The sequence below is a fragment of the Manis javanica genome, chromosome 1, assembly GCF_040802235.1.
Source record: "Manis javanica isolate MJ-LG chromosome 1, MJ_LKY, whole genome shotgun sequence".
NCBI lineage: Eukaryota > Metazoa > Chordata > Mammalia > Pholidota > Manidae > Manis > Manis javanica.
Window position 1 is genome coordinate 166,970,666 of NC_133156.1, and position 25,998 is coordinate 166,996,663.

Consider the following 25,998-nt stretch of genomic DNA (forward strand, 5'->3'; position numbering starts at 1 on the left):
AAGGACCCCTTCAAGGACTAACATTTCAAATGTTTACAGATCAGGGATGCAACTAAAAGATTCTTTACCATGTAATACTAAATCAGATAAATTCTTTCTTTGCATTCATCAAATTTAGAATATTTTTCCTTTTGTTTATCAAGATTAAATATGTTATCAACTGTGTCAGTTCACTGGCTGTCATGAGAGATTTCTTCTTATGATTCCAGAAACAACCAGGAGAGTGCCAGAGCCCAGGGAAGCAGCTCCAGTTCAGGAGTGGCAGGGGGAGGCCCACCCCAGGTAGACTGAACATGCTAGAGTAGCTAGCATAGGTCCGCTTCCAACCTGGCCTTTTCAGGGAGTATAAGATCTCCCAAAGGCCAGATAAATTCAGGGATACTTGTATGTCCACACTAATTTCCTTGAAAACTCAAGGGCAGTCACAGAACAAGCAAACTTTTGATGGGTATTAAGAACTTTTATTCTGTTTGCCCATAAAACTTTTAAAGTTTTTTGTCTTTATAGTAGCTATGAAATTTTCTGTAAATACATATTTTTTCTGGTAGATCCTTTCATTTCCTCTTCCTTATATATTTAAAGAAAATTTTATGCTCTTGTTTCTTATACCAATATAACACATCTTTAGAGTAAATAAAATTTTAAATGACCAAGCAGGTAGTTTAGTTTTCCTCTGTCTATCTTCCTTCTCTCCCTCTTTCTTGAATTGTATTTTCTTAGAGATAGTATGATACAGTGCAAAAAGTTCTATCCTGACTCTGCTAATTCACCATGTGACCTTTGGCAAATTACTAATTCATCTTCAGTTTTCCCATTTGTCCAATGAACATGATGAACTAGATTACCTCTGTGGTATCAACATTTACAGAGAGAGATCTTAAGAATAGAGGACATTTGTGTTTCTTTTATAGGTTCAAACTTAAAAGATCAGATATCTTAGCACTTTGGTTTGTCCAAAATTTTATTGTTAAAATTGCTTTATATTTTCTATAATACCTTGATCAGGATTCCCATAGTTACAGATACTGAGATACTTTCTACTCATTTCAATCTAAAAAATGAAACAACTCCCCCAAATCCTCTATTAAAAGAATGAGACATATCATTAGAAGGTAACATAGAAGAATGAGTTATTAATGAAACTCAGGTACAATTTGGTGCATTTTTCAGGGTGTTTTTGGTGATGACCTAATACTTGTAATTTCAGTCATGTTCCTCAAGTTGGCTCATTGACTTTGCTAATGCACTGTCTTTGGCTACCTGTTTTATTGCAGTCACAATTCTTTGTACAGAGGCACATGTGAGTTAACCATTTATGTCTACCTACTTGTTCTAAATGAGCCTAGAAACAGAAAATGTTTGTGAGTCAAATTTACATAGATTTAAGACATTTTAAATGATCCTATCAGAGTGTAGTTTAAGCAGTTTCATTGTGGCAAATTGGGTATACTTACATTTTTTTTAAAAAAAACCTCTAGGATTATCTGTTTTCTTGGTATTTTGTACTTTTCTTCAGAATTCTTATAATAAAACTTTTTTTTCATCTGTGAGTGCTGAGGATCTGATTTAAGTCTCGCTATCTATTGCCTCAAGTGTTGGTTTATTTTCAGTAGGTTGTGCTTTGTTCTCCTTCTCCCAGCAAATTGAGGGAAGGGGGGGACACTGAAATCAAATGAGAAAAGCAGATAGTCCTTGCACTTCTTCGATGTGTTGATGCACAGTGCATGCCAGGTGCTTGAAGAACAGCATTGCCTCATAGACTCACAATGGGGTCCTCTGCTGATTGAGTATTGCACTATCTTGCTTCTTAGCCTTACACTCATAGCAAAAGTTGAATAGGGGACTGAGAAGAATTAAGGTACCATACACTAATTTTTCTTAATTTTTTTTAAACTTAAAAATTAAAGGGAATTTTATTGTTGTTAACAACCATTTGATCAATAAATATGAGAGATGCCCTCTCAAAAAAATAAATAAATAAAAGGTACTACATCCTCCCTGAATTTTTTTTGCCTAAAGAAAGCACATGCAAAAAAATCTCAGTTTTTTTAGAGATCTGTCTAGAGACATACATTATTAAATATTGGGTTATATCCTTTTAGTCTTTTTTCTTTTTCTTTATTATTATAAAATTGGGATCAGTTTTTCACTTAGTAAAGCACTGTGAACAAATCCCTGTATCCCTAAATTGTCTTTCCATCCCATGATTTTTTAATAACTGCATTAATAGTCTACCACCTAAATGTATTATAATGTATTTGACCAGCCTCCTAACTTGGGATGTGTAGAGTGTTTCTAGGTTGGTTGGTTGGTTGGTTTTGTTTCACTGTGTAAATAATTCTGCAGTATTTATTTTTGTAAATTAATCTTTGTGTACCTCCCTGACAATTCCTTCAGAATAATCCTGAAAAGTACAGTTCTGAGTCAAACAATATAGATATCTTAAATCTTTTATAACATACTTATCAACAAACATGAGAGTGAATATTTTATTGTACCTTTGCTAAAACTGAGTATTATTGTTAATTTTCAAGCTTTTCATAATTTTATTTTTAGAAATATAGTTATGCATCCTCCTTAAAATAGAAAAAAATTTCTTTGTAACCACTGGTAGCAATAAGCAGTTTGTTAGAATGGTATCATTCTCCAAATAAATGAATAGCATCAGAGTGTCCAGTCTTGACCACTTTAAATAGTTTGTATACTATACACTTTAAATTTGTATACTGCTTTCCAGATCCATTTGACTATACATTTTAATACCTACTTAATATTTCATATGTTGCACTCAAATTAATTTCTTTTTCTTTCAGTATAGTAAACCAGGGAAAAAATGGAAGGTTATGACTCAGGAATTTATTAATCAGCACACAGTGGAACACAAAGGAAAACAAATCTGTAAATACTTTCTGGAAGGGAGATGTATTAAGGTAAGTTTCTAGGGGTATCATATTTTAACTTCCAAAATAATCTTTAAAATTTAAAGTCTTTTTGGGGGGTGCTTAGTTTCACTTTTCAAATAGTTGTAATAAAACTAGTTCTTCAGAATGTGTCTTGCATGGATATGCTGTACAACAGAGCTTTGTTGAAGTCAGATTTTATTTAACAAACATAATGCTGATTGTGTGGCAAGTACTGTTCAAAGGGATTACTAATATTAAGTGTTTTAATCTTTACAGTGACCCTATGAAGTAGTTAGTGTTATCCCTATTTTAAGCATAGCCAAACCAAGAAGTTAAGTAGCTATGCTGGAAATCGTGAGTGCTGGTGAACCCAAGTGAGGTCATGCTTACGGGTGCTGCCTCCCCACACAGACACGTCCACTTCCTTGGGCAAGAATTCTGAGGGATTGCTTGAATTATTATTAGCTTATTATTTAAAGACTGAAGAAAAGACCATAGTTCCACCCTGAAATACCATAGAGAAAATTCACTTCAATTGTTTCCTTTTTTCCCTCTACTTTCTTTTCTTTTTTGTAAACAGGGAGATCAGTGTAAATTTGATCATGATGCAGAGTTGGAGAAGAGAAAAGAGATCTGCAAATTTTATTTACAAGGGTATTGTACCAAAGGAGAGAACTGCATTTATATGCATAATATCCTTTATTAAAATATGTTAACCAAAATACTGAGGTTTTAAAGCATCATTGAGGTTTTAAAAATTGTAAGTACAACCTAGAAAGCCTAGTTTGGTTTTAAATTTAAAATAATACTTAAACCAAGTCTAGTCAGCTTTTGTACTTTTGTACTTCAAAAAATGAAACTCAAAACTGAGTTTTATTCTTTAAGGAAATTAAATAACTTTCCTTTGGGAAAAAACACTGAAATAAAGATACTTTATATTTAATATACTCAGCTTATAAGTATTCCAAGAGACTGTATTTCTACTTAGGTTCAAGAGTAACAAATTATCATAACTGAAAACGATAAAATCAAAGTCTTGCCAAATCTTACCACCCAATGATTAAACACAGTATATTCTTGCTTACTTCTTCCTTTGGAAATCTATACATTGAAATTTTACTCCTGCCTCCCCTACCCCTCACCACCCAACTGGCATTTCACTGTATTTTAGTACTGGTATAAATCTTAAAAATCACCATATGATAAAAATTATTGAATCTACATGGCCAGCATGAAGGGGCTCATTTTTTATTCTCTCTACTTTGGTATATATGTTTGATAATTTTCAAACTAACTTTTTTTTAATCCTAAGTGGTCTCACTCTTGAGGGATATCCATGCCAACAAAATGGCATGAAGTCTGAGTCTTTCAGATATTTTTCTATGCTGAAGTATCTATGTGTGAGTGGATGTATATATGTGTCATAAATTTTGCACATAATTTTTTACAAAAATAACGATCCAGCTATGATTGTAAAGGTTGTGTTTTTTATTTAACATTGACATCTTTAGTTCATATGGATTCTATTTTAAAGTATGATGTGCAGTAAGAATCTTGTTTTTTTCACATGGTTAATTAATTGTCTCACTTTCACTGATTTAAAATGGCACCTTTAACTAGTTTCTAAATTTCCTTATGTGCACAGTTCTACTTCTGTACAAATATTATACATTGTGCTATTCCCTTCTATAATAGTGTATTTGATATTTTTGTAAGGCAAATAATCTTCCTCTATCAAAATGTTAAAATAATTTGTCTTACTTAAGAAAAAAGTAAAAATTTTAAAGATTTGGTATATTCCTTTAGAAATCAGACACTATTGAATTGTTTCTAAAGGCTTTCAGTCTATTCTTATGTTTTACTCATTAGTTATGCCATTTGTAAGTAATGATAGTTTTACTTCTTTCATGATATTTAATGCCTCTTATCTAATTTTAATAGTTTTGGCTACATTGCCAGATAATGTTTAGCTAACAATGTTTGTAGCAGACATTAATACATGTTTTAATGGCAGTGCCCTTTTGCTTTGGCTTGTGGCTGTAATTTTAAGATAGTTTTTTTAAAAAATCAAGTTAAGTAAGTATATCTTTATTTTACTATGAGTTTTTTAAATCAAAAAAGGATTTTGAATTTTATCAGTTGCCTTTTACGTCTGCTGAGATGAGCATAGTTCTTCTCTCATGATCTTATCAATGTGATGATTACAGTAATAAATTTCATAAAGCCACCCAGGAATTCCCTGGACACAAACCACCTGAAAATAGTATATTTTTTGTTATACTTCTGGATTTAATATTTTGTTTAGATATTTATCTCCAAAATCCAAAAGGTTAGCCTGTAGTTTTCATGTTGGGATATTTGACTTTAACATGACATATCAAGCACCTTTATTTTCTCCACAAATACAAACTGTTGCTACAGAATTTGTTTTGTGTAATATTTTACTGGAAATTAACAGGGCATATATAATTAAAATACTAGTATTTTTATAATTATAAATACTTTTTCTTTAAAAAATTATTTTCTAGTTTAATGGAATAAGATTTAAAAATTTTGAATGTTTTGCTGCATAATTAAAATATTTAATCTTAAAATAAGAATTGCTTAAGTAATAATATAAGAAAATTAGATTTGTTTTATATAACATGATTATATATAATTTAATATAATATATAGTAAATAATACAGTCTTACTAATTCAGTGCAGTTATGCTTTTTGGCTTTAAAATATTAGAGTTTGGTTTTATTTGGTGTGTTCCTTAATATTTGTGTTTACATGAATTTCCATGCAAGTTCTATCATAGTGGAGCAAAATGTTATCAAGGAGATAAGTGTAAATTTTCACATGATGATCTGACTAAAGAAACAAAGAAACTTTTGGACAAAGTGAGTAATGTTTTTGTACCTTTATTATTTGTTAGGTCTCTCTATAGATTCATTTGACCACCATGTTTATAAATCATATATAGATCGTATTTTATAAAACTCTTGAAAAATCAAGGGTTTGTTATTTTATGTTTTATTCTATAAATATAATATGTTAGAAAAGCAGAATTATTAGACTAGGAATTAAGAATATTTTATTCTTATTCCTATTCTGCCATTAAAATAGAAAATTTACTTTAGTAAATTAATTTTGGTAAAAATATTCTTTACCTCTCTGAATCTCATTCTGTTCATCAAAAATGAGATAGCTATCTCTGAGCCATTTCAACTTTAATACTATATTTTCTATTAACAAAACTAGTTTACTGAAGTCTTCCTAGTTTTAAGTGGGGAAGAAAGCTTGTTTTTAAATAATAATCTTTGTCAATTATTTTTTAGGTGTTGAATACTGAAGAAGAATCCATAAATGAAGATGAAAGAGAATTAGAAGAACTTAGAAGGCGTGGCATAACTCCTCTTCCCAAACCACCTCCCGGAGTTGGGCTTCTGCCAACCCCACCAGAGCATTTTCCCTTTTCTGATCCTGAAGATGATTTTCAGACAGATCTCTCTGATGATTTCAAGAAAATTCCATCTCTTTTTGAAATAGTTGTAAAACCTACTATGGATTTAGCACATAAGATTGGGAAGAAGTAAGTTAAAACTTATAAAAGTGATAGCTTTTTTCCCCCTAAAAATTCTTAATGAGAAACTAATTTGTATCCCATGTTAATCATGTAATTAAACTTAGGTAGAAAAAGCAGCTATCTGGCATGCACCCCTATTGCTGCTTCCCATTTCCTCTTTGTCCCTAGCCAGTGTACTGCCTGCTATCAGTGCTTTTCTCTATGGAACTCTTAGTGCAGCTCCAGAAACCTCTCCACACTGGCATTCCTCCCATCTTGTTATGAGGCTGCATTGCTGTTGATTATATCTTCAATTAGTGGGTAAAAGTCCTCAGTATATTTGGTTCTTTTGGAGAAATATTTCCTGAACTGTTAGAGGAAAACTTCTGAGTAAGGGGGATCCAGATTTGTGTTTTCTAACACCATCATTCCACTTCTGTTGTCCATCTCACAGGGTCTGTGTGCCTGTGTTCTAAATCCCACAGTTGGTTATTCTCTTAACTCTGAACACTCAGGGAAGCAATGAGATATCAGCAAAAAAAGGAACAAGAAATCCATAGCAAGCATCACAATTAATGTGAGCCATTATATCTTCTGTAGTCAAGAAGACAAGTGTGTCCACTGTTGGGCTAATATTGTAGATCAGATCTTAGTCAATGTAAAAAGACAGAGATTAGATATAAAGATTTTAAATGGAGAGGCAAACATTTGGTCAGTTTCCCTCAGTAAACCTAAAAGAATCAACTGACAAACTATTGGAAATAGTAGTTAAATTAATAAGGGGTCCAGAAAGAAGAGCAACATTCAAAAACTGTTTTTATATGCCAGCAATAACTAATTAGAAATTGAAAAGTTGTATATGTTTGTATAGTATAATATAAGTTTTGTTACAAAAAAGATCTGCATATGCTTAAAAAAAGGACTAGAGGAGAACTAATCAAATTTATTGCTGGGTGAGGGGATTAGAAGTGATTCTTATTTATCTTGGTACTTTTCTGTATTTTTCAAACTATCAGGAAATAAGTTCTAGAATAGCTGATAGTAAGCAGCAATTAAGAAAACTGTGGGTTAAACTGAAAGCAAGATACATATGTTGGTGTTTCCACTTACAGATAATATGGAATCAGTTGCTTCTTAAAAACATAGTATTCTATTCTGATATAGAAACCAACACTTAACCAGTCTCTATTTAGAAATGTAACATTCTTGTTTGTCTCTTTTCTTTGAACTAAGAAATATTATTCTTTTTGTCTACAGGCCACCAGCATTTTATAACAGTGCTTCACCACCAGGACCACAATTTCAGGATAGCAGCCCACATCCTCAACATATCTATAGTTCTGGGTCAAGTCCAGGTCCTGGACCTAATATGTCTCAGGGACACCATAGTCCTGTGATGCACCTAGGCTCCCCTGGGCATCATCCCTGTGCAGGACCTCCTGGTCTCCCAATGCCACAGAGCCCACCATTGCCGCCTGGTCCACCAGTTGTAGACCCTCATGGTCAAGCTGGAGTACTTGTTCAACCAGATATACCTTTGACACCACCAAGTATGAGTGGTGCTTACCATTGCCCAGGCTTTCCAGAGCACATGGTGAAAGTGCCTGGAGAGAATCACTGTTGTCCAGGTTCAGCACACATGCAAAGTACTGGTGAAGTGCAGCTCAGCACCAATTATGAGTCCTTACAGAACCCAGCTGAGTTTTATGATAATTACTATTCACAGCATGCCGTACATACTTTTCAGCCACCCAGTAACTCTGGTGGTAAGTTGACCTTTTGAAATAACTAATTTATAATTTTAAGTAAGCAGAGTCCTATTTTACATTGAAAGCATGGTAAGAATATATGTTTTAAGTAAAGCTAAGTAAAATATGACGGAATTGAAATCTTAAAATATGTTTTAAATTTGACCAAACATTGTAACAATAGAACTTCAGATAACTTTTAAAAACATTTACAATCACATAATAATTTGATAATCAAATGTGATTGTATTAGAGCTTCAGTTTCTTGTAACTTACAGTGGTACTCTGTAGTACTATGTGCTCAATCACTGCCTGTCTCTTTCCATGTTATGTGTGTAGATGGAATGTGGCCTGGTGAATTTGCCCCGCATCAGCCTCCCATAGTTCAAGACTCACCTGACCACGGGAGTGGGTCTGATGGCAGCAACAGGACAGGCCCCAGCCCCCTGCCCACTCCGGGTCTGCTCCCTGCAGTGCAGAGAGCTCTTTTTGTCCGACTTACTCAGAAGTACCAAGATGAAGAGCCAAGCAGCACCCAGCTTCAAAGGGCGCCAAGCAAGGAAGAAGGTGTGTCCGTTGTTATGATAGCATCTTACCTGTTTGAATCATTCAGTTCCTGAATGGTCTTGAATAGGTTAGACTTTGAGAACTGAGTTGCTCTGGACTATTTATTCTATTTCCAATTTACCTTGTAGCTTCTGTCTTCTTGGGATTGATTGTGGTTTCCAGTGCCATTAGTAATTAATTGCAAAGGGTTTACCTTGAAGCAGTGAATAGATCTGAGGCTAGAGTGTGAGGCCTGGTCAAGCAGACTTGCAATTAAGTCCTTTTTATTTGGAATAAAAGAAATAGAACAGGAGCAGGACACCTTCCAGTTCAGGAATTTTTACTTCTAGCTCAAGTTCAAAATGATTCAGTTATTAGAGAACCTTTTATGGATATCAGCTGTATATTTCAGATTCTGGTATATTATTAATGAATATTATTTTTAATTTAAAAGATAACGTGGAGACACTAGTTTTACTTTAGTGTGTTTGGTATCGATAAGTCTACAGCAATTAGTTAATTCAGTTAAAGAGAGAAAAATTTAAAGCACCCAGTTCTAATAAATTACTAAATTGATATGTTTGGCCACTCTTAAATATAAAATTTGGAAGTAACTATGTAAAACTAGGTAACACTAGGTAGTTACAAGCTACTCTTTGAACATTATCTCTGTTACATATTCAAAGAAGGTAATATTCTCTTCATTTATTTAACATCACAGGGAATAAAAGATTCCTACTAGGTTTATTTCATGTATGATTTATGTTTACTCCTTTAAGTGCTAAAACTTAATTTTAAGAAACAGCTGTTTTTTTTTTTGTTTGTTTGTTTGTTTTTAGAGGGCATCTCTCATACTTATTGATCAAATGGTTGGTAACAACAATAAAATTCTGTATAGGGGTATCAATGCTCAATGCACAATCATTAATCCATCTCAAGCCTAATTCTCGTCAGTCTCCAATCTTCTGAAGCATAATGAACAAATTCTTACATGGTGAACAAATTCTTAGATAGTGAATAAATTCTTACATGGTGACAGTGCAAGGGCAGTCATCACAGAAACTTTCGGTTTTGATCACGCATTATGAACTATAAACAATCAGGTCAAATATGAATATTCGTTTGATTTTTATACTTGATTTATATGTGGATCCCACGTTTCTCCTTTTATTATTATTATTATTTTTCTTTTTAATAAAATGCTGGTAGGTAGATGCAAGATAAAGTTAGAAAACATAGTTTAGTGTTGTAAGAGAGCAATTGTAGATGATCAGGTGTGTGCCTGTAGACTATGTGCTAATCTGAGCTAGACAAGGGCAATAAAACATCCACAGATGCAGAAGCTTTCTCTCAAAACAGGGGGGGGTTGAGGTTCTAAGCTTCACCACTGTTGTTCCCCGATTTCTCACCTGATGGCCCCCCTGCGACTGTGCCTGTCTTAGGTTGTTCCTCCTTTGAGGAATCTTACCCGTCTCTGGCTAACCAGTCATCTTCCGGGGCCATACAGGGAAATGTAAAGTTGGTAAGTGAGAGAGAAGCCATATTGTTTGAAAAGGTTAGCTTTTTACTTCTTTGCAGATTTATGCCCTGTGGCTTCTATGCCCAGCACTTGTCTCGAGGTATCTTTACCACCTGGAGGAATTATGATACTCGGTAAATTCGATATGAGGCACGAATTCTATTTAAGGGTTGTAATTAGGAAGGAAGAAGAAAAGCTATAGAGGTAGCGTATGGAAGAAAACATGGGAGGATTGATTATTTCTTTGACATATCTTCTTGTAGAGTACCTTAAGCATGTATAGGTTTTAAACTACTAACTGACTTGCGCACACATATTAACATAATAGGAATACGGTGACATAAACAAAGCAAATCTGTAATTACCAGCCATCTCCAGTGAAGCCAAGAAAACCATTTAGGCACCCTAGGCATTTGTGAAAATTTGTTTATAATATGATGGATATTGTCCAACTGTACTTGAACAGTCTGAGAGAAATCAGACAAATTAAAGCAACCCATTTCTGGGATCTGTTCACATCCCATATGTTCTTTTAACCGTAGATAGTCTATAGTCGTAAGATTTTGGAGTGCTACAACTTGCACCCCTCCCAACTCCTGGTTGAGTTCCAACAGTACAGATCCGGTCAAATTCGTTGTCTCACTGTATGCACATGCCAGCCTAGACATCTCCCTCCTCATTCCTATGGCAAGTCCAGGAGACGGTGGGGTGGATGCAGCCACAACCGCAGCATCGCCCGGATGCCTGTGGAGGCTTTTTGATGATCATTCCCCCGGCATGAGTCCTCCAGAGAGTGCTGATGCCAGAAGCTCCTCCTCATATCGTATCTTAGTTCATTTTCTGGGTAGCCAAGCTAGGCCTTGATCTTCTGCCTAGAAACAAACAGACCCTTTGCCCACACTTTGACATGCCCTCTATACCACTGTGTAGAACTCATTGGAGGTCAGCACACAGGAGCTGCTATTTTTTTTATTAAGAGAAAGGCCTATTATCAGAAAAGAGTACCTCCATAGCTGATCATCTGACACCCTTTAAGTGATCAACATTAAGGATATTTAAAGCATGTGTTAATCTTTGATTTACCAATAGTTTTATCCTATCAAGGAATAATCCCCCTTTTCTTTCTTTCTTTTTTTTTTTTTAATCTTTAACCTACGCTTACATGAAGAATACTATGTTTACTATGCTCTCCCCTATATCAGGTCCCCCCTAACAACCACATTATGGTTACTGTCCATCAGCATAGCAAAATGTTGTAGAATCACTACTTGTCCTCTCTGTGTTGTATAGCCCTCCCTCCCCTTTCTCCCTCCCCCTCCATGCATGCTAATCTTAATACCCCCCTTCTTCTTCCCCCACCTTATCCCTCCCCGCCCACCCATCCTCCCCAGTTCCTTTCCCTTTGGTACCTGTTAGTCCATTTTTGGGTTCTGTAATTGCGCTGCTGTTTTGTTCCTTCAGTTTTTCCTTTGTTCTTATACTCCTCAGATGAGTGAAATCATTTGGTATTTCTCTTTCACCGCTTGGCTTACTTCACTGAGCATAATACTCTCCAGCTCCATCCATGTTGCTGCAAATGGTAGGATTTTTCCTCTTCTTATGGCTGAGTAGTATTCCATTGTGTATATGTACCACATCTTCTTTATCCATTCATCTACTGATGGACATTTAGGTTGCTTCCATATCTTGGCTATTGTAAATAGTGCTGCGATAAACATAGGGGTGCATCTGTCAATTTCAAACTTGATTGCTGCGTTCTTAGGGTAAATTCCTAGGAGTGGAATTCCTGGGTCAAATGATAGGTCTGTTTTGAGCATTTTGATGAACCTCCATACTGCTTTCCACAATGGTTGAACTAATTTACATTCCCACCAGCAGTGTAGGAGGGTTCCCCTTTCTCCACAGCCTCGCCAACATTTGTTGTTGTTTGTCTTTTGGATGGCAGCTATCCTTACTGGTGTGAGGTGATACCTCATTGTAGTTTTAATTTGCATTTCTCTGATAATTAGCGATGTGGAGCATCTTTTCATGTGTCTCTTGGTCATCAGTATTTCTTTTTTAGAGAACTGTCTGTTCAGTTCCTCTGCCCATTTTTTAATTGGGTTATTTGTTTTTTGTTTGTTGAGGCATGTGAGCTCTTTATATATTCTGGACGTCAAGCCTTTATCAGATCTGTCATTTTCAAATATATTCTCCCATACTGTAGGGTTCCTTTTTGTTCTATTGATGGTGTCCTTCGCTGTACAGAAGCTTTTCAGCTTAATGTAGTCCCACTTGCTCATTTTTGCTGTTATTTTCCTTGCCCGGGGAGATATGTTCAAGAAGAGGTCACTCATGTTTATGTCTAAGAGGTTTTTGCCTATGTTTTTTTCCAAGAGTTTAATGGTTTCCTGACTTACATTCAGGTCTTTGATCCATTTTGAGTTTACCTTTGTATATGGGGTTAGACAATGGTCCAGTTTCATTCTCCTACATGTAGCTGTCCAGTTTTGCCAGCACCATCTGTTGAAGAGACTGTCATTTTGCCATTGTATGTCCATGGCTCCTTTATCAAATATTAATTGACCATATATGTTTGGGTTAATTTCTGGAGTCTCTAATCTGTTCCAATGGTCTGTGGCTCTGTTCTTGTGCCAGTACCAAATTGTCTTGATTACTATGGCTTTATAGTAGAGCTTGAAATTGGGGAGTGAGACCCTCCCTACTTTATTCTTCTTTTTCAGGATTGCTTTGGCTATTCGGGGTCTTTGGTGTAAGAAACAGCTGTTTTAATGGTAATCTTTATATGAAGTCTTATGAAACTTTATATTTTCATAAACAAGAAAATTACAACTTTTCTAGATGATAGAAAATATTGTGCTATAATATATAATTGGTGGTATTTAAGGGGGTTATTTTCTCTATATATAGGAAAAATTCTTGAACAGCTAGGGTTTTTTTGTGTTCATTTTTATAAAGTTTAATGCCTTTATACATTTTGTCGGTCCTGTGATAAAAAGCTATCATCTCCTATCTAATATCTACTTCCTATTGGCCTATCTGTACTTTTCTACTTTCCTTCTTCTATATTCATTCTCATAACAAAAAGGATTTAAGACTGTTTTTAAGACTGCTTATAAAGTATATTGATATGAAAGTGAAAATAAAATAGCATCCTATCTATTAGGATCAGATTTGGATCATCTTACCAATTTGGATTAAGGAACAGATTTGATGAGGAATGAAATGGTATGCAGAAATATTTGAAATAACTGAAACATGGTTAGCACTCTGGACTCTGAAATAACTGAAACAGGCAAAAATGAATCACAGGCTGAGCCCCAGACTTCCTGGAGGCCAAAGGAGAAAAGAGATCTAGTGTCTAAAAGTGGTTTTTGCAGATATCAAGATCCAAGTAAATCTTTTTTCCAGTATGATATGGTATGTACTATTTTAAACCATATCCCCACCCAAATCCCAATGCTTGTTTTGTAAGCACTACTCTGTTCCCATTAAAGTTCCATGTAATAGAAATACCTTAGTGAGCAGTGAGATGAAGTGAAAATGAGAGTATCTACAATATTCTATTGATCTAAAATAGTCTAGGGTTTGTGTGTGTGTGTGTGTGTGTGTGTGTGTGTGTGTGTGTGTGTGTGTGTGTGTGCGCGTATGTATGTAGCTAATTCAGGGTCAACCTATGGATGTTTTAATGGAGAGAAAGGAGACTCACCCTCCTGGAGCATCAATTTACAGTTCCTCCCACTCTACCAGAGAGAAGACCTGTGAAAATTAAGCTGCTTAACGTGTCTAACACACTGAGCTTAGATAGGCTTTAGGAGTAAGGTCCCACATGTTCTCATGATGTTAAAGTATATAAATTTTAGGATGTTAGTTTTATTTGTTAGTTTTAATTTAATATTTTTAATATTTGATTAGCCAATATATTCACATAGGTCAAACATCTAAAAACATAATAAAGTGTAAATGAATTCTCTGCCTCTTCCTTCATTTGTTCAGTTCCCATTGCTTCCTTAACTATCAATATTAGCATTTTTTTTCTTTGCAGATTTTTTTATCTCTCTCCCTTGTTATCTCGATAAATCCAGAGCTATGAAGCTTAAAGATCACTTGAATTAAAGAGATACAAAATTTTAGCTTTCCTTCCCAAGGGTATTTTCCCTTCTTCCCCAGCCCTGTCATACTACACGTTTCTGATTTCCCTTTGGCGACTCAGAATGAAAGATCCTAACTGGAGGACATTGCACGTGTACTAATATCATGCCTCTTACTTTACAGAGTATAGTAACTGAATTGGTAATTGTCATCCCACATCTTATCTTGTTCCAGTGTTGAAATTCTGGCTTTTTCATGAGGCATTTTCTTGGTTACACTACACTTATTTCAGAAATAGCATGTGGTGTTCTTACCTTACTTAAAACCAAACATGAATGCTTCATTCTTTACAGTAAGTTTTTGTCTGCATTTAGATGATACTGTTAACTGGTATTCCAGTAGTGAAGAGGAAGAAGGAAGCAGTGTCAAGTCAATACTGAGAACATTACAGAAACAAACAGAAACTTTAAGGAATCAGCAACAGCCTTCTACAGAGCTCAGCACTCCCACTGATCCAAGACTTGCTAAAGAGAAAAATAAAGGGAACCAAATTGTTGACCCTAGACTTAGGACTATCCAAAGGCAAGACATTAGGAAGTCTTCTGAGTCTGCCCCACTGGACCGTAGACTTGCGTGGGATCCCAGGAAATTGAGAGGGAATGGAAGTGGTCATGTTAGCTCTTCTGGGGGAGCGAAGTCTGATTTACTTCATGCAAGTGCTGGCACTAATGTCAAACACAAAAGAGGAGATGACGATGATGAAGATGCAGAAAGAGAACTGAGAGAAAAAGCTTTCTTAATACCTTTGGATTCTTCCCCTGGTGTAGTACTCCAAGATCCAAGGTCACAACTGAGACAATTCAGTCACATTAAAATGGATATTATCCTAACCAAACCCAACTTTGCAAAACATATCGTGTGGGCTCCAGAAGACTTACTTCCAGTCCCTTTACCTAAACCTGACCCAGTATCTTCAATCAATTTACCTCTGCCCCCTCTTATAGCTGACCAGAGACTCAATAGGTTATTGAATACAAAAAGCGACCTTCATCAAAACACAGTGCCCCTTGAGTCAAAATTAGCAGTGAAAGCCAAAATGAACACAAACAGGGAAGGCCATGTTGAACAATTTGGAGATTTACATAGTTCAGGAAGTAAATTAGGAGACCCGAGGCTCCAGAAAAATTTTGATCCTAGACTTCACAGACTGCACAATACAGAGTCTCATCAAGCGACGGTTATGAAGGATTCACATACATCAAAGGGTGCCCCTCAGTTAGCCAGATCAAATCCCAGGCCCTCACAGCCCTCAGGGGCCATAACTGGCAATTCTGGTCCTGGGGCATTGCCTCCATATGCTCCGAAACTCTCATCTTCAGCTGGCCTTTTACTGGGAACTCCAAGTTCAGTTCTTAGTGGTATTAGTTTGTATGACCCCAGGGAGCATGGGTCAGTGTCTGCATCAGAGCTAGCAACAGAGAATGCAGAGAACCAGAAAAACAGTGATGGTTTAAAAAGTAGTGACATAAATGAGCCTTCTCCTGGAAAAGCAATCCTGCAACAGAAAACCACTGCAAATGTGGAAGAGACTGCTGATGGGCCAGCTGACCCACAGGGAGATAGCCTCAGGAGTTCCGGCATGGCTCAGGCCCCAGCAGTGCACAGCCTCCCTATCCAGGCATTAACAGGCTTAATTAGACCCCAGTACAGCGATCCAAGGCAGCCACGGCAGCCGGGACAGGTGAGCCCCAATCCAGATAATGATCCCAGTAGAGAAACTGATGATAAATCTCTGAAAGAGGTTTTTAAAACGTTTGATCCAACTGCTTCACCGTTTTGTTAGCTATTGTGTAACTAAGCAATTCTTTTCACTCTTGTGACTGTTGCAGTCCTCTGCTGTTTTGTAACTGGTTTACCTCTATAGTTTATTTATTTTTAAATTATAAACACTTTTCAGCTGCTAGTGTCAGAACCACATGAAATTATATCATCTGAAGCCTGTAGTATTTTATATAATATTTTTATAACTTTGAGAAACTGTAGTAATTGACATAGAAACCTATATATCATGTTAGCATCAGTAAAAGTACTTTTATTGTAAATAAACCATCATGAACTCAACACTCTGCCTGAATATATGCTGATTGTCTTTCATAATTAATGTTTAGATAAATGATTACCACTTTTATATGGTTGTTAGTTTCAAGCAATATGATGTACATTACTTTTGAAAAACAGTATTTTGACTAGGATCCTATTTGTCCACACAGAACTGATTAATATGTAATGCTCACTGCTAACTGAAATGTAAAATGAAGTAAAGAAAACATTTTTAAACCACAATTAGAGCAGTTCATGGTTAAGGGCATCACTTTTGTTAGTATTGACAATATTATTTGTGTAAAGGAAGCATTTGAATGTCATTAAAATATTTTATTGTATACTGTTATCATACAAGTTGGAGATGTATAGATTGTTTTACTAAAGTGAAATATACCCAGTTTCTCTAATACAACTTTTTAAATTTAATTTTTCACATTAGTTATAAGTTACTGCCTTGTTATATTGTGATGTTTATGTGTTTTAATGTTTTTTGTCTTCAGCAGCATAATTTATATTACTTTTTCAAATGATGTAGCTGCAATAATTGTATTCATCATGACTTTGGCAGTTTTTAACAAAATAAGTGATTTAAATAAATTTATGAAAATTTAGTGATTATTGCATTAATAATGTTTTAAATGTCCAGGTTCTATATTTTTTCTTAAATAGCAAGAAAACACAGAGATGGTATAGTCAGCTGTATATGGCTACCAATAAAGAATCTTTTTCATATCTTACCTGACTGGCATTCTATAACAGAGACTGTCTGGTGTTTTAAGTATTTAATATCCTCATAGTTTGGAAATCTCCTAAACTGACTAGAAATTGTATTTTTATGAAAAATAATTTGTATTCATTCTTGTGTATTTGTTGCAGTATACAAATAATGGCAGCCCTGTTTGTTTTATATATATATTATTTATAACTGAAACTAAGTATTACACTGATGTATCTTGAACTGGAGGTATATATGACAGTGTTCACTGGTAGCAACTCCAACAAGTAACTTGAAATGAAGCATCTCATTATGAAAGATAATCAAAGTACAATAATAGTCCTTAGATGAAGAACTAACCTTGAGAAGTGATTTTAAAAATACACAGCAAATATTTCTGTGGGAACCTAACATTCAACAAATGGTTTAATGTTAATACATACACTTTTTTTTTTTTTTTGCTCCTGATTCCATGCTGAAATGGGGTTGCAGTTATGTGAACAAGGACTTTGCCTGCCTAAGAAGTTCATTGCATTATAGGTGAAAGTACAGTTAGTTGTTCAAGGGACTGTGAATTTCTATTTATACCTAGATTCCATTGTTGCCCAAAAAGGCTCTGGATAACATTTTGGGGTTAAAAAATTCAGTTCAAAACCACCACAGAAATTATTTTCTGAGTTACTCTCCAAGTGAACTTTATTGATAATTAAAAAGTCAATAAAGTGGATAAAACTGATAGAAAAAATTACATGCAATGTTTTTTTATCAGAAAAATATCTGAATTTTAGTAACTAAATTGAAATGTTTAGCAAATATTTCACTCTTGTATTTTATAACTACTGTTAAGTAAATAATGCTGTTTTTATGATATTTTAAATATCATAAAAAATGGTAATTTGACTTGTTAGAGATCAAAATAGAATCCAAATTCTTAATAGAGGATGATTTTTACTAAGAAAGAGAAAAACTAATTTAAAAGTCACATTCAAAAACATTAATGCAAATTATGATGTTCATTTACTCAGAATTATTGAGTCCCTGTTACAGAATCTATTTTACAACAAAATGTGGGCTTACTTTCAAATTTAACAATATATTTATATGAAAATGTTTTATTTATGTTTAAAATAAGGATTTTATTTGTGATGCTTTTTAACTTGAGATATCTTTAGTTTAGGGAATATTCTATTATATCCTGTCTGCCTGGATTATTTTAATACTCTTTTTTTTCCTACTTTCTCACCAAAATTTAAAAAGTAGCCATTTCCCCCAGTAAATAAGCTCCTTTTTAAAGGGAATTGGTGTTTTTATAACCCATATAATTTAATTTACACCAGTACACTAAAAAGTACATGATATCTCTATTTTTGGGAGCCATACATTATAGATAGCAGAAAGAAGTATATCTTAAGAATCTGGATTAGACTAATTGATATACAGTTTATCTGTTCATACTGGTTTGTGACAGAAGTCTTACCACCTGTTCATTCTGATGTTAAATAAAGTGGGATATACCACAGGGCATTGAAGTGGTACAATCAGATGATCATAATTTGAGCAACTACTTTCCCATATCTTGCTTAGTTTTCGTTTAAAATTCCTATCTCTGGCACTTGCCAGTTAGGACCTCATTTTGAACCTTGAAAATGAACCATATGTTGGAGTGATTTCCAACTCTTGCCTCTCTCAGCATTAGGTCTGTTTCTGTCTGAAATCTCTGTCTTTACACAGCTGTGTGCACCAAACCCCAGAATAAGGTTGCAACCAAAGCAGCCTAATTATGAAATGATGTTGCTGAGGTTTCTATTTCTGTTAACTTGCTGTGGAACTTCACGTAGTTTTCTTTGTTAGTCCTTGTCTTAAGAATTGATGGTTGATTAGTGAGGAAATCTTGAAAGAGATTTGTTCAAATATGTCACTTTGCTGAATTAATTAGAAAAGATGGAAGAAAGGAGAATTTACGAGGACTGGAGGTTTAAAGACAATGAATTCATATTCTTGCTCTGAATTTATTTATAGGCCTTTTGTCTCATGTCTAGCCCGTTATCTGTGAAATGGGTATAATTTTGAGTGCTCACAGATTTGATATGAGTGAATAAATTATTATTTTAAGGTATTTGTAAATATAAAGTTGCTTTACAACTTCTGCAAGCTTGGCCATTATAAAATAACCCACTAGGGTGCATTAAGTTATACAAATGCAAAAATAATATGCTCTGGTTTGTGTGGTTCACCAGTTCTATGAAGTTTCAGATAATATACATTGAAGACACAATAGAATTGCCTAAGAAACTGTTTCAGAGAATATTAACCTATCAAGTTAGCAATTTCCTTAAACATTTTGTGTCTTAGTAAGACACAGGACTTCCCTACTTCAGAGCTATATAGACTTGTAGTATCTGTTCAAGATTCGACCCCTCTGCCCATTTTGTACAGGTTGGATATTGATGGAGGGCTAAAAATGCTGTGACTGTCTGTGTTGTATGGTGTGTTTGTTTAAATCATAGCCTGTGTGGTGTGGGCAAAGTGACCAATTCAGAATAAAAGCCATTTGCTCTTAGAAATTACAAACATATTTACTCCCACCTCTTAGTATATGTTTCTACAAACATGTAAAATGAAGTCTTTCTGAGTAAACACTTGCTTGATAAAGGTATCATTTTCCTTTAGTTAATGGCAACATGAAATTTGTAAGTTCCTAAGGCCTAGATGTGAGGTCTTGTCAAAATCTTTCCATTTGCACAACCTAGAGTCTCATGGTGGAGATGTTCTTCCTGAGTTCACCCTTCTCGCTGGGGGTTACACTTGGGAGGGGTAGTGTGTGTTAAAAGGCTGTACCTCGGAGGGGTGGTCTGCAGTCAAGCCGTTCATTGATAGAGCCCCTGCAAATTTAACTGATTGTGGCTTTCTGTAAATTTCTATAAAAGAAAGAGTTGTAATTATGTTCTCAGAAATGATTTGGCAGCACTTGGTAATATCCTCAAAATTAAGTTTAGTAAGATATATAAGTTGGTAGTAAACTTAATAAGGCTTAGTTTAGGGAATCTAAGCTTTGACAAAATGTCACCAAATAGGACCTGAACATTTAAAGCTGTTTTCTTCACTTACCTGTTATGAGTTAGCCTTTATGTAATGCCTTTTCCCCAAGTAGCTTGTGATTTGCAGAAACAGTTTCAGTAGCTACCAATCACTATATTGCTGGAGTTTAGTTTTTGAGTATATTAGCAGCAGTATCTGCCAGCTGTAAAAGCCCCAATTAAACTGCCTTTCTTGGAAAGAATACAGACCAAAGAAAGGATTCTGAGATAATACCAACATAATATTTAGAATTTATATTTTTTAATAAGAAATAATAAGGAATTTTAAACCGTACTTTATGCTTTTGGAGACAGGATCCATATGTGTCTCCAGACTTTTCTGTTTCCCCATAGCAACAAGCCTTGTTCTAGGTGCACAGTGGGCACTTTATTAACTGCTTGTTGATGCTTCCCCACATCCATCCAAGTTTAGGTATTACAGGGGCTGTCGCCCATTAGAGCAGACGTGGCAGACCATTCTATATTATATCATAATTAGAGTACTATTCATAAATTGTATCTCTTTAAGGAGATACAGGGCACCTACCTTCTCTTGTTTTGTCCACCCATCCGCCAAACCAACCAAACAATGTGAAGGTAGGGCTGTGGCAGCGTAATTTAAGAGTTAAATGTTTCTACAGTAATTCATAACTCTTAAGAGTCCTCCAGACTCACAAGGTAACTTTACTACTTCGTGGTGGAAGTTTGAGTAAGTCAATAATCTATTCCTGTAGATCTATGAGGGTTTCTTTCTGTAATCTGAAAGAACTGCATAACCAGACTCCTGTATTTTTATTTCAAAATGTATTTCCTTAATTTTCCTGTTCACCTCAAAATATCAACTAAGATTATGAAGATATGTCTAAAAATAGCATTTAAAATTTCTTTTATCCTAACACCATAAACAGTAATTTACCCCTTCATGTCATGAATTGGACTCTAAATTTGGGTCTTGTGTCTGGTCCTTAAACGCCCTTCATTACCCTTTGGAATTGAACAATCGTGCTACAACTGGCAAACTCATTGTAGGCTAAAGAAAATGTGTTTCTTCAAATGAGATTGTGAGTTCTTGTAATAGTGTTTTATAGCTTTGTTTATCCTTGAATCTCTGTTTTTTAAACCAAGAATTTATAAGAAAAAAGTTGACATACAGCTACAGCATTTTAGGAAAAAAATCAGCTCTGTGAATTATTGGGCCCCATACTTCTTGGCTTACTACTATACTGATTTAATATCTCTATGAATATATTAAGGTTGAGAGAAGCAATGAAATTTGCTTTAGCTAATATTTGTCAGGGGTCTGATACATAGTTTATTGTAAAGGAATTACATATATATAGGCCTGACTTTAAAAAAAATTAGTCATGTTGCTCCCAAACCTCTATTACAAGCAGTATCTTGGGGATGTCAGTGATAGACTACACATTTTATATGCTTTTTAAATAGAGGTGAAAAATAATAAATTATCTATTACTACAGGTAGGAGGTTTTTGTCCACCTCTATTTTATGTCTGTCCTCCATTTAAATGTTTGAGAGGGAAGTCAAATAAGATAGGAGAATATCTATTCAAGAGGTAGAATTATATTTCCTTATAAAAGTGACAAGAAATAGTCATTTGTATACTTATTTGCCAAAGTTTTTTAAAAAATGTACATTCCTTACCCTAAATCCTCTGCTCCCCACCCACCACTAAGAAGGGGCTCAGTGTAGTCTCAGGATTCCAGGGCCCCAGTAATTTTGTTAGTCTAGGGCTTCTGTGTCTGCACATGGCAAGAGCCTTGATGGCTCTTGTGTGTGTGTGTGTGTGTGTGTGTGTGTGTGTAGGGAGTTACTGTGTGTGTGTGTGTGTGTGTGTGTGTGTGTGTGTGTGTGTGTAGGGAGTTACTGTGTCCAGACCCACAGGCAACAACTGTGGGCTGAAATCCAGGTTAAACCTATTCAGAATGAGATGGAATTTTTTTTTAACCTCCTAGTGTTATTTCAGTTCAGTTCCCCAAGCTGTATCTTAAGTGTTGGGGAAATGCTGCCTTCACTGTTTCACTTTGGAAGGTGTTACCAGATACCAATTTAGTGGATTACCTGAGTTGTTAATCTACTGTCTGTTCAAAAGATACCAGCAAGGGGTGTGTTTGGCTGACTTGGTCAATTATTCTGTTACAGGACTAACAAATCACTTGGTAAAATCAAGAATATCCTCTACTGCTTCTCATTTACTAATAACTAGCCCAAGTTACATTCTATTGCAAGTTTCTGTAATTTTTGCTGTGATACTTTCTATTGTCCTAATTCAAATAAAAGTATTTCTAGCAATATCTGTCTGGCAGTGTTTTGCTTTGCTTTAATAAATCTTCAGCATTTAAAGACAACATGTTGGGAAGCAGTGTACTCCGGTAAGAACTTGTAAATGGCTCCGCCCCAGGCCTTCCTGAGAGAAGGGGACAGCAGAGAGCCTTTTGCTCTCCAGCACCTCCTTAGTAGGCAGACTGCGCCTCACTTTACCACATGGATTAACAGCATTTAAGGTCCTATTTCCTGATACTGCCTTTAACCTGGGAGGTATCTCTTACATTAGCTTAAATTAATTTTCTTTTAAAGGATTTGAATCTAACAGGTTGCTAGCAAATGAGCTGCTAGAGTAGAGCAGTAACTCATAGGATCAAAATAGGCTCAGAGAGCAACTGGCCATGCTTCCCTCTGAGGTCAGGAAACCTCTTTAAAATACGTTTTCTGGTTTCTGTTCTAGTATGTTCAGTGGCCAATGATGCACTGCCCCGAATAAGGGAGCCTAGTTCATTACTGGATATACTACTGAGGGACTCTGTAGAAACTTCTTCCATGAACGCTTACACAGTCTACTTCTGGTACACTCTCTCCTGTGCAAGGTAACACTGGACAAGTCAACTTTCGTCATCAACAAAATGGGGATTCAACACTTACTTAAGGAAGATTGAGCACTTAGCATGTGCTATTAGGTGCTGAGTTGCACAGATGGATATGACATAAGTTTTGAATAAAACTTACTGAAAAGTGAATGAAGTCACGCTGCTTTGTGGTGATATCAAATGTTCAGGTATAGAAGATACATTTTAGAAACTATAATGGACAAATGTAAGGTATGGTAGACATAGTGTTATCTGACTTTTTCAAATTAAACCATGCCCCTCTCCAACATCCTCTCATTGCTGGTAGTTGGTCTCCCACAATAGCACACCTACCTGGCTCCTCAGCATTTTTGAGTCCCAAAGTGTTTATAATTACAGTAAAACCTCCATACATGCTAGTTGGGTAGGGGCAGTGTGCTTGGGGATCTATATGCATCATCTCACCAACCCAATTGAGCTAGTATTTGGGGCAATTATTCCACCCCAGCAAATTCCAGTGAGGCAGGCCCTCATCACCATTTCAAAGGTGAGCAGTTTAGAGATGACAGACAGCTTGCCTAAGGTCACAGAGCTAATGGAGCTAGGATTTAAACATACCTACCTGGGCCCAAACTAGTATTTTTAACTATAGTACCATACTGCTTTCCAGTGTTCACATACGGCGTAGACTTAGAACAGCAATCCCCAACTTTGCAGCTCGCAAGACCTCATTCCATTGTCCTCAAGTGCCCTCTGGTAGGTGTTTGTTTATTTTTACCCCTACTTAGTTTAAACTAATTTGTTTCATTTTGCTAATCCAACAACTTCTCAAGCAATGGTTGTCAGGTTTCACACCATCAGAACTAGGAATGACTATTTTCCATGGTCTTCCTAGGCTCTTCTCTGGGGCTTTAGAAACACATTCTGAATTTTGTTGAAATGAGTGGTAAGTAGATCCTTTATAGGACTTCAAATATTCACTTTAGCTTTCCAAAGATTGTTGGGTCTGGCTACCTCTTGTACAGCAAAGCTCCGGTCTACTGAAGACATGTTTACATGCAGAAAAATCTTTAATTTTATCTAAAGAAATAAAATCATAGTTGTTAAAATTCTTGAGACTTCAGACAAGATGGTCTTAAATCCCCCTTTTGATAATCAAAGGTTAGAAAGAATAAAGAACTTGTTTATGTAAGTGGTTACAGTTTTACTTTAAGCTAAAGTAGGGAACCAACCAGAATTAAATAAATATAGCCCAGCAGTAGATATTCATTAAATACTCACCATGATATGTACATGTAGGCTACTTTTTTTCACTATAACAAATTCTTAAACTCCATCAATAAATATTTAATAACTGGATAAATTTCAACTTAGAAATGCTTTAGAAATTCTCACACACTTGGAATTACCTCCTTCTGTACCTTGCACACATAGAGTACCTAAAAAGTAGGAAAGAATGCTGATGGGTCTTTCTCTGAGGTTTCTAAGATGATAAATCAATCAGCTGTTGAAGGTGAATTGAATTATGGGCACCACTGTCATATTGATGGCAATAGAGGAAGAGAAAAGGCTGAAATGTTCCTGTAAAGCAAAGCAGAGTTCCAAAATAGAATGTATTAGCCGTAACTGAGAACAAGCTTTCCATTGATCTTACAGGCGTGCAACACAGCAGGTCTCTCAAGGATAATTAGTGTCTTTAATTATCCTCAGGAGCACTTTTCCCAAAAGTGAGGGAAGCCTCTCTCCATCCCTGATATCCATCTCCTATCCCTAAGTAGCATCAGAAACAGTCCTTAAAAGGTGTGTTCCTTTTTAAGTTATTAATGGGCTTTCTTTTCTGTCTTTCTGAATAGTTTGCAAACTATTTGTCTCATTGGCTTCTGACATCCATCCAAATGGATGATGGAATAAAGGAGAGGAAGAGACTATTGTGGCTGGTTAAAAAGTATACAAAGAGAATAAAGGTAATATTCAGCTTTGACACTAAAATGGGGTTTTGCAGTAATACCATAACCTGATTTGAAATGATTTTCTAATGTTGATTCTCCCTTCAATATCAATGACCAGAGTTACACTTCAAGGAGGGCCAAGCAGAAGAGGAATGGGGGAAGGATGAAAGCCTTTTTCTCTCTGTCCCTGGAGAATTCTGAAAAAAAAAAGAAGAGTGAATTCATCAGATGTGTGTCTCGAGTTATTTTCCTGGGTTAGAGGGTAATGACAGCTTTAGTTCCTTGTCTGAGATTCTGGGAGAAGACTGCAGTGCTGAGATTCCATCACTGATGGGCAGCCAACCTTCTGTGAGAGCATTTGCCGAAAATGTCCTGATTCTCTGGGAGTCACTCAGTTCCTGTGTGGCACGGGTACCCTCTGTGATGAGATGAAGTGAACACAGCAGAAAACGGAAGGGAATCCCCTGTGGGCTTCAGCTATTAAGAGTGGAGACACAAAGTCAGTGAGGATAGTTGGTGGAGCCCCCTAAAAGGCTTACTGTTCACCCAGCTGTAGACACAGCATGAAAGGCCAGCAGGTGTGGTCAGTGATCGAAAAATGGATATCAACCAGTAGTCACCCCAGGACCAGCAAAAAGTTACAAGGCCCCCTATCCCAATGCCAGAAAAGGCATAAAAACCACTCCTACCATATCCTCTGCTTCACCTCCTCACACACGTAGATAACCATTTAAGGGCGAGATTGGATCCTCCTAAGCTTTTAAACCAGTTTGGACATTTAAACCTGCTAATCACTGAGTGGGAGTTCAGGAGGAAGCCAGATAGATTACAAAAAAATTCTTTGCACATCTGAGTTGTGTGAACAAGTCTGTAGCTACATAGACACTGAAAAGGAACCTACTTTCCCTCAAGCATCTGGAGCCTTTGGTACCC

The 25,998-nt window shown here is 35.7% G+C and overlaps 1 protein-coding gene across 3 annotated transcripts in view; it reads left to right on the forward strand.

The window, feature by feature from the left end:
- The window catches only part of ZC3H6 (zinc finger CCCH-type containing 6), a 67,862-nt gene extending 45,295 nt beyond the window's left edge, over positions 1-22,567 (forward strand). For all 3 annotated transcript variants that reach the window (XM_073240985.1, XM_017659773.3, XM_073240990.1), the window contains exons 6-12: positions 2,814-2,930; positions 3,484-3,595; positions 5,680-5,789; positions 6,228-6,481; positions 7,712-8,220; positions 8,542-8,769; positions 14,734-22,567. In XM_073240985.1, coding sequence (XP_073097086.1) covers positions 2,814-2,930; positions 3,484-3,595; positions 5,680-5,789; positions 6,228-6,481; positions 7,712-8,220; positions 8,542-8,769; positions 14,734-16,202 — 2,799 coding nt within the window. In that variant the 3' untranslated portion in view covers positions 16,203-22,567. The remainder of the gene's footprint in view (positions 1-2,813; positions 2,931-3,483; positions 3,596-5,679; positions 5,790-6,227; positions 6,482-7,711; positions 8,221-8,541; positions 8,770-14,733) is intronic.
- Positions 22,568-25,998: the final 3,431 nt, after the last annotated feature.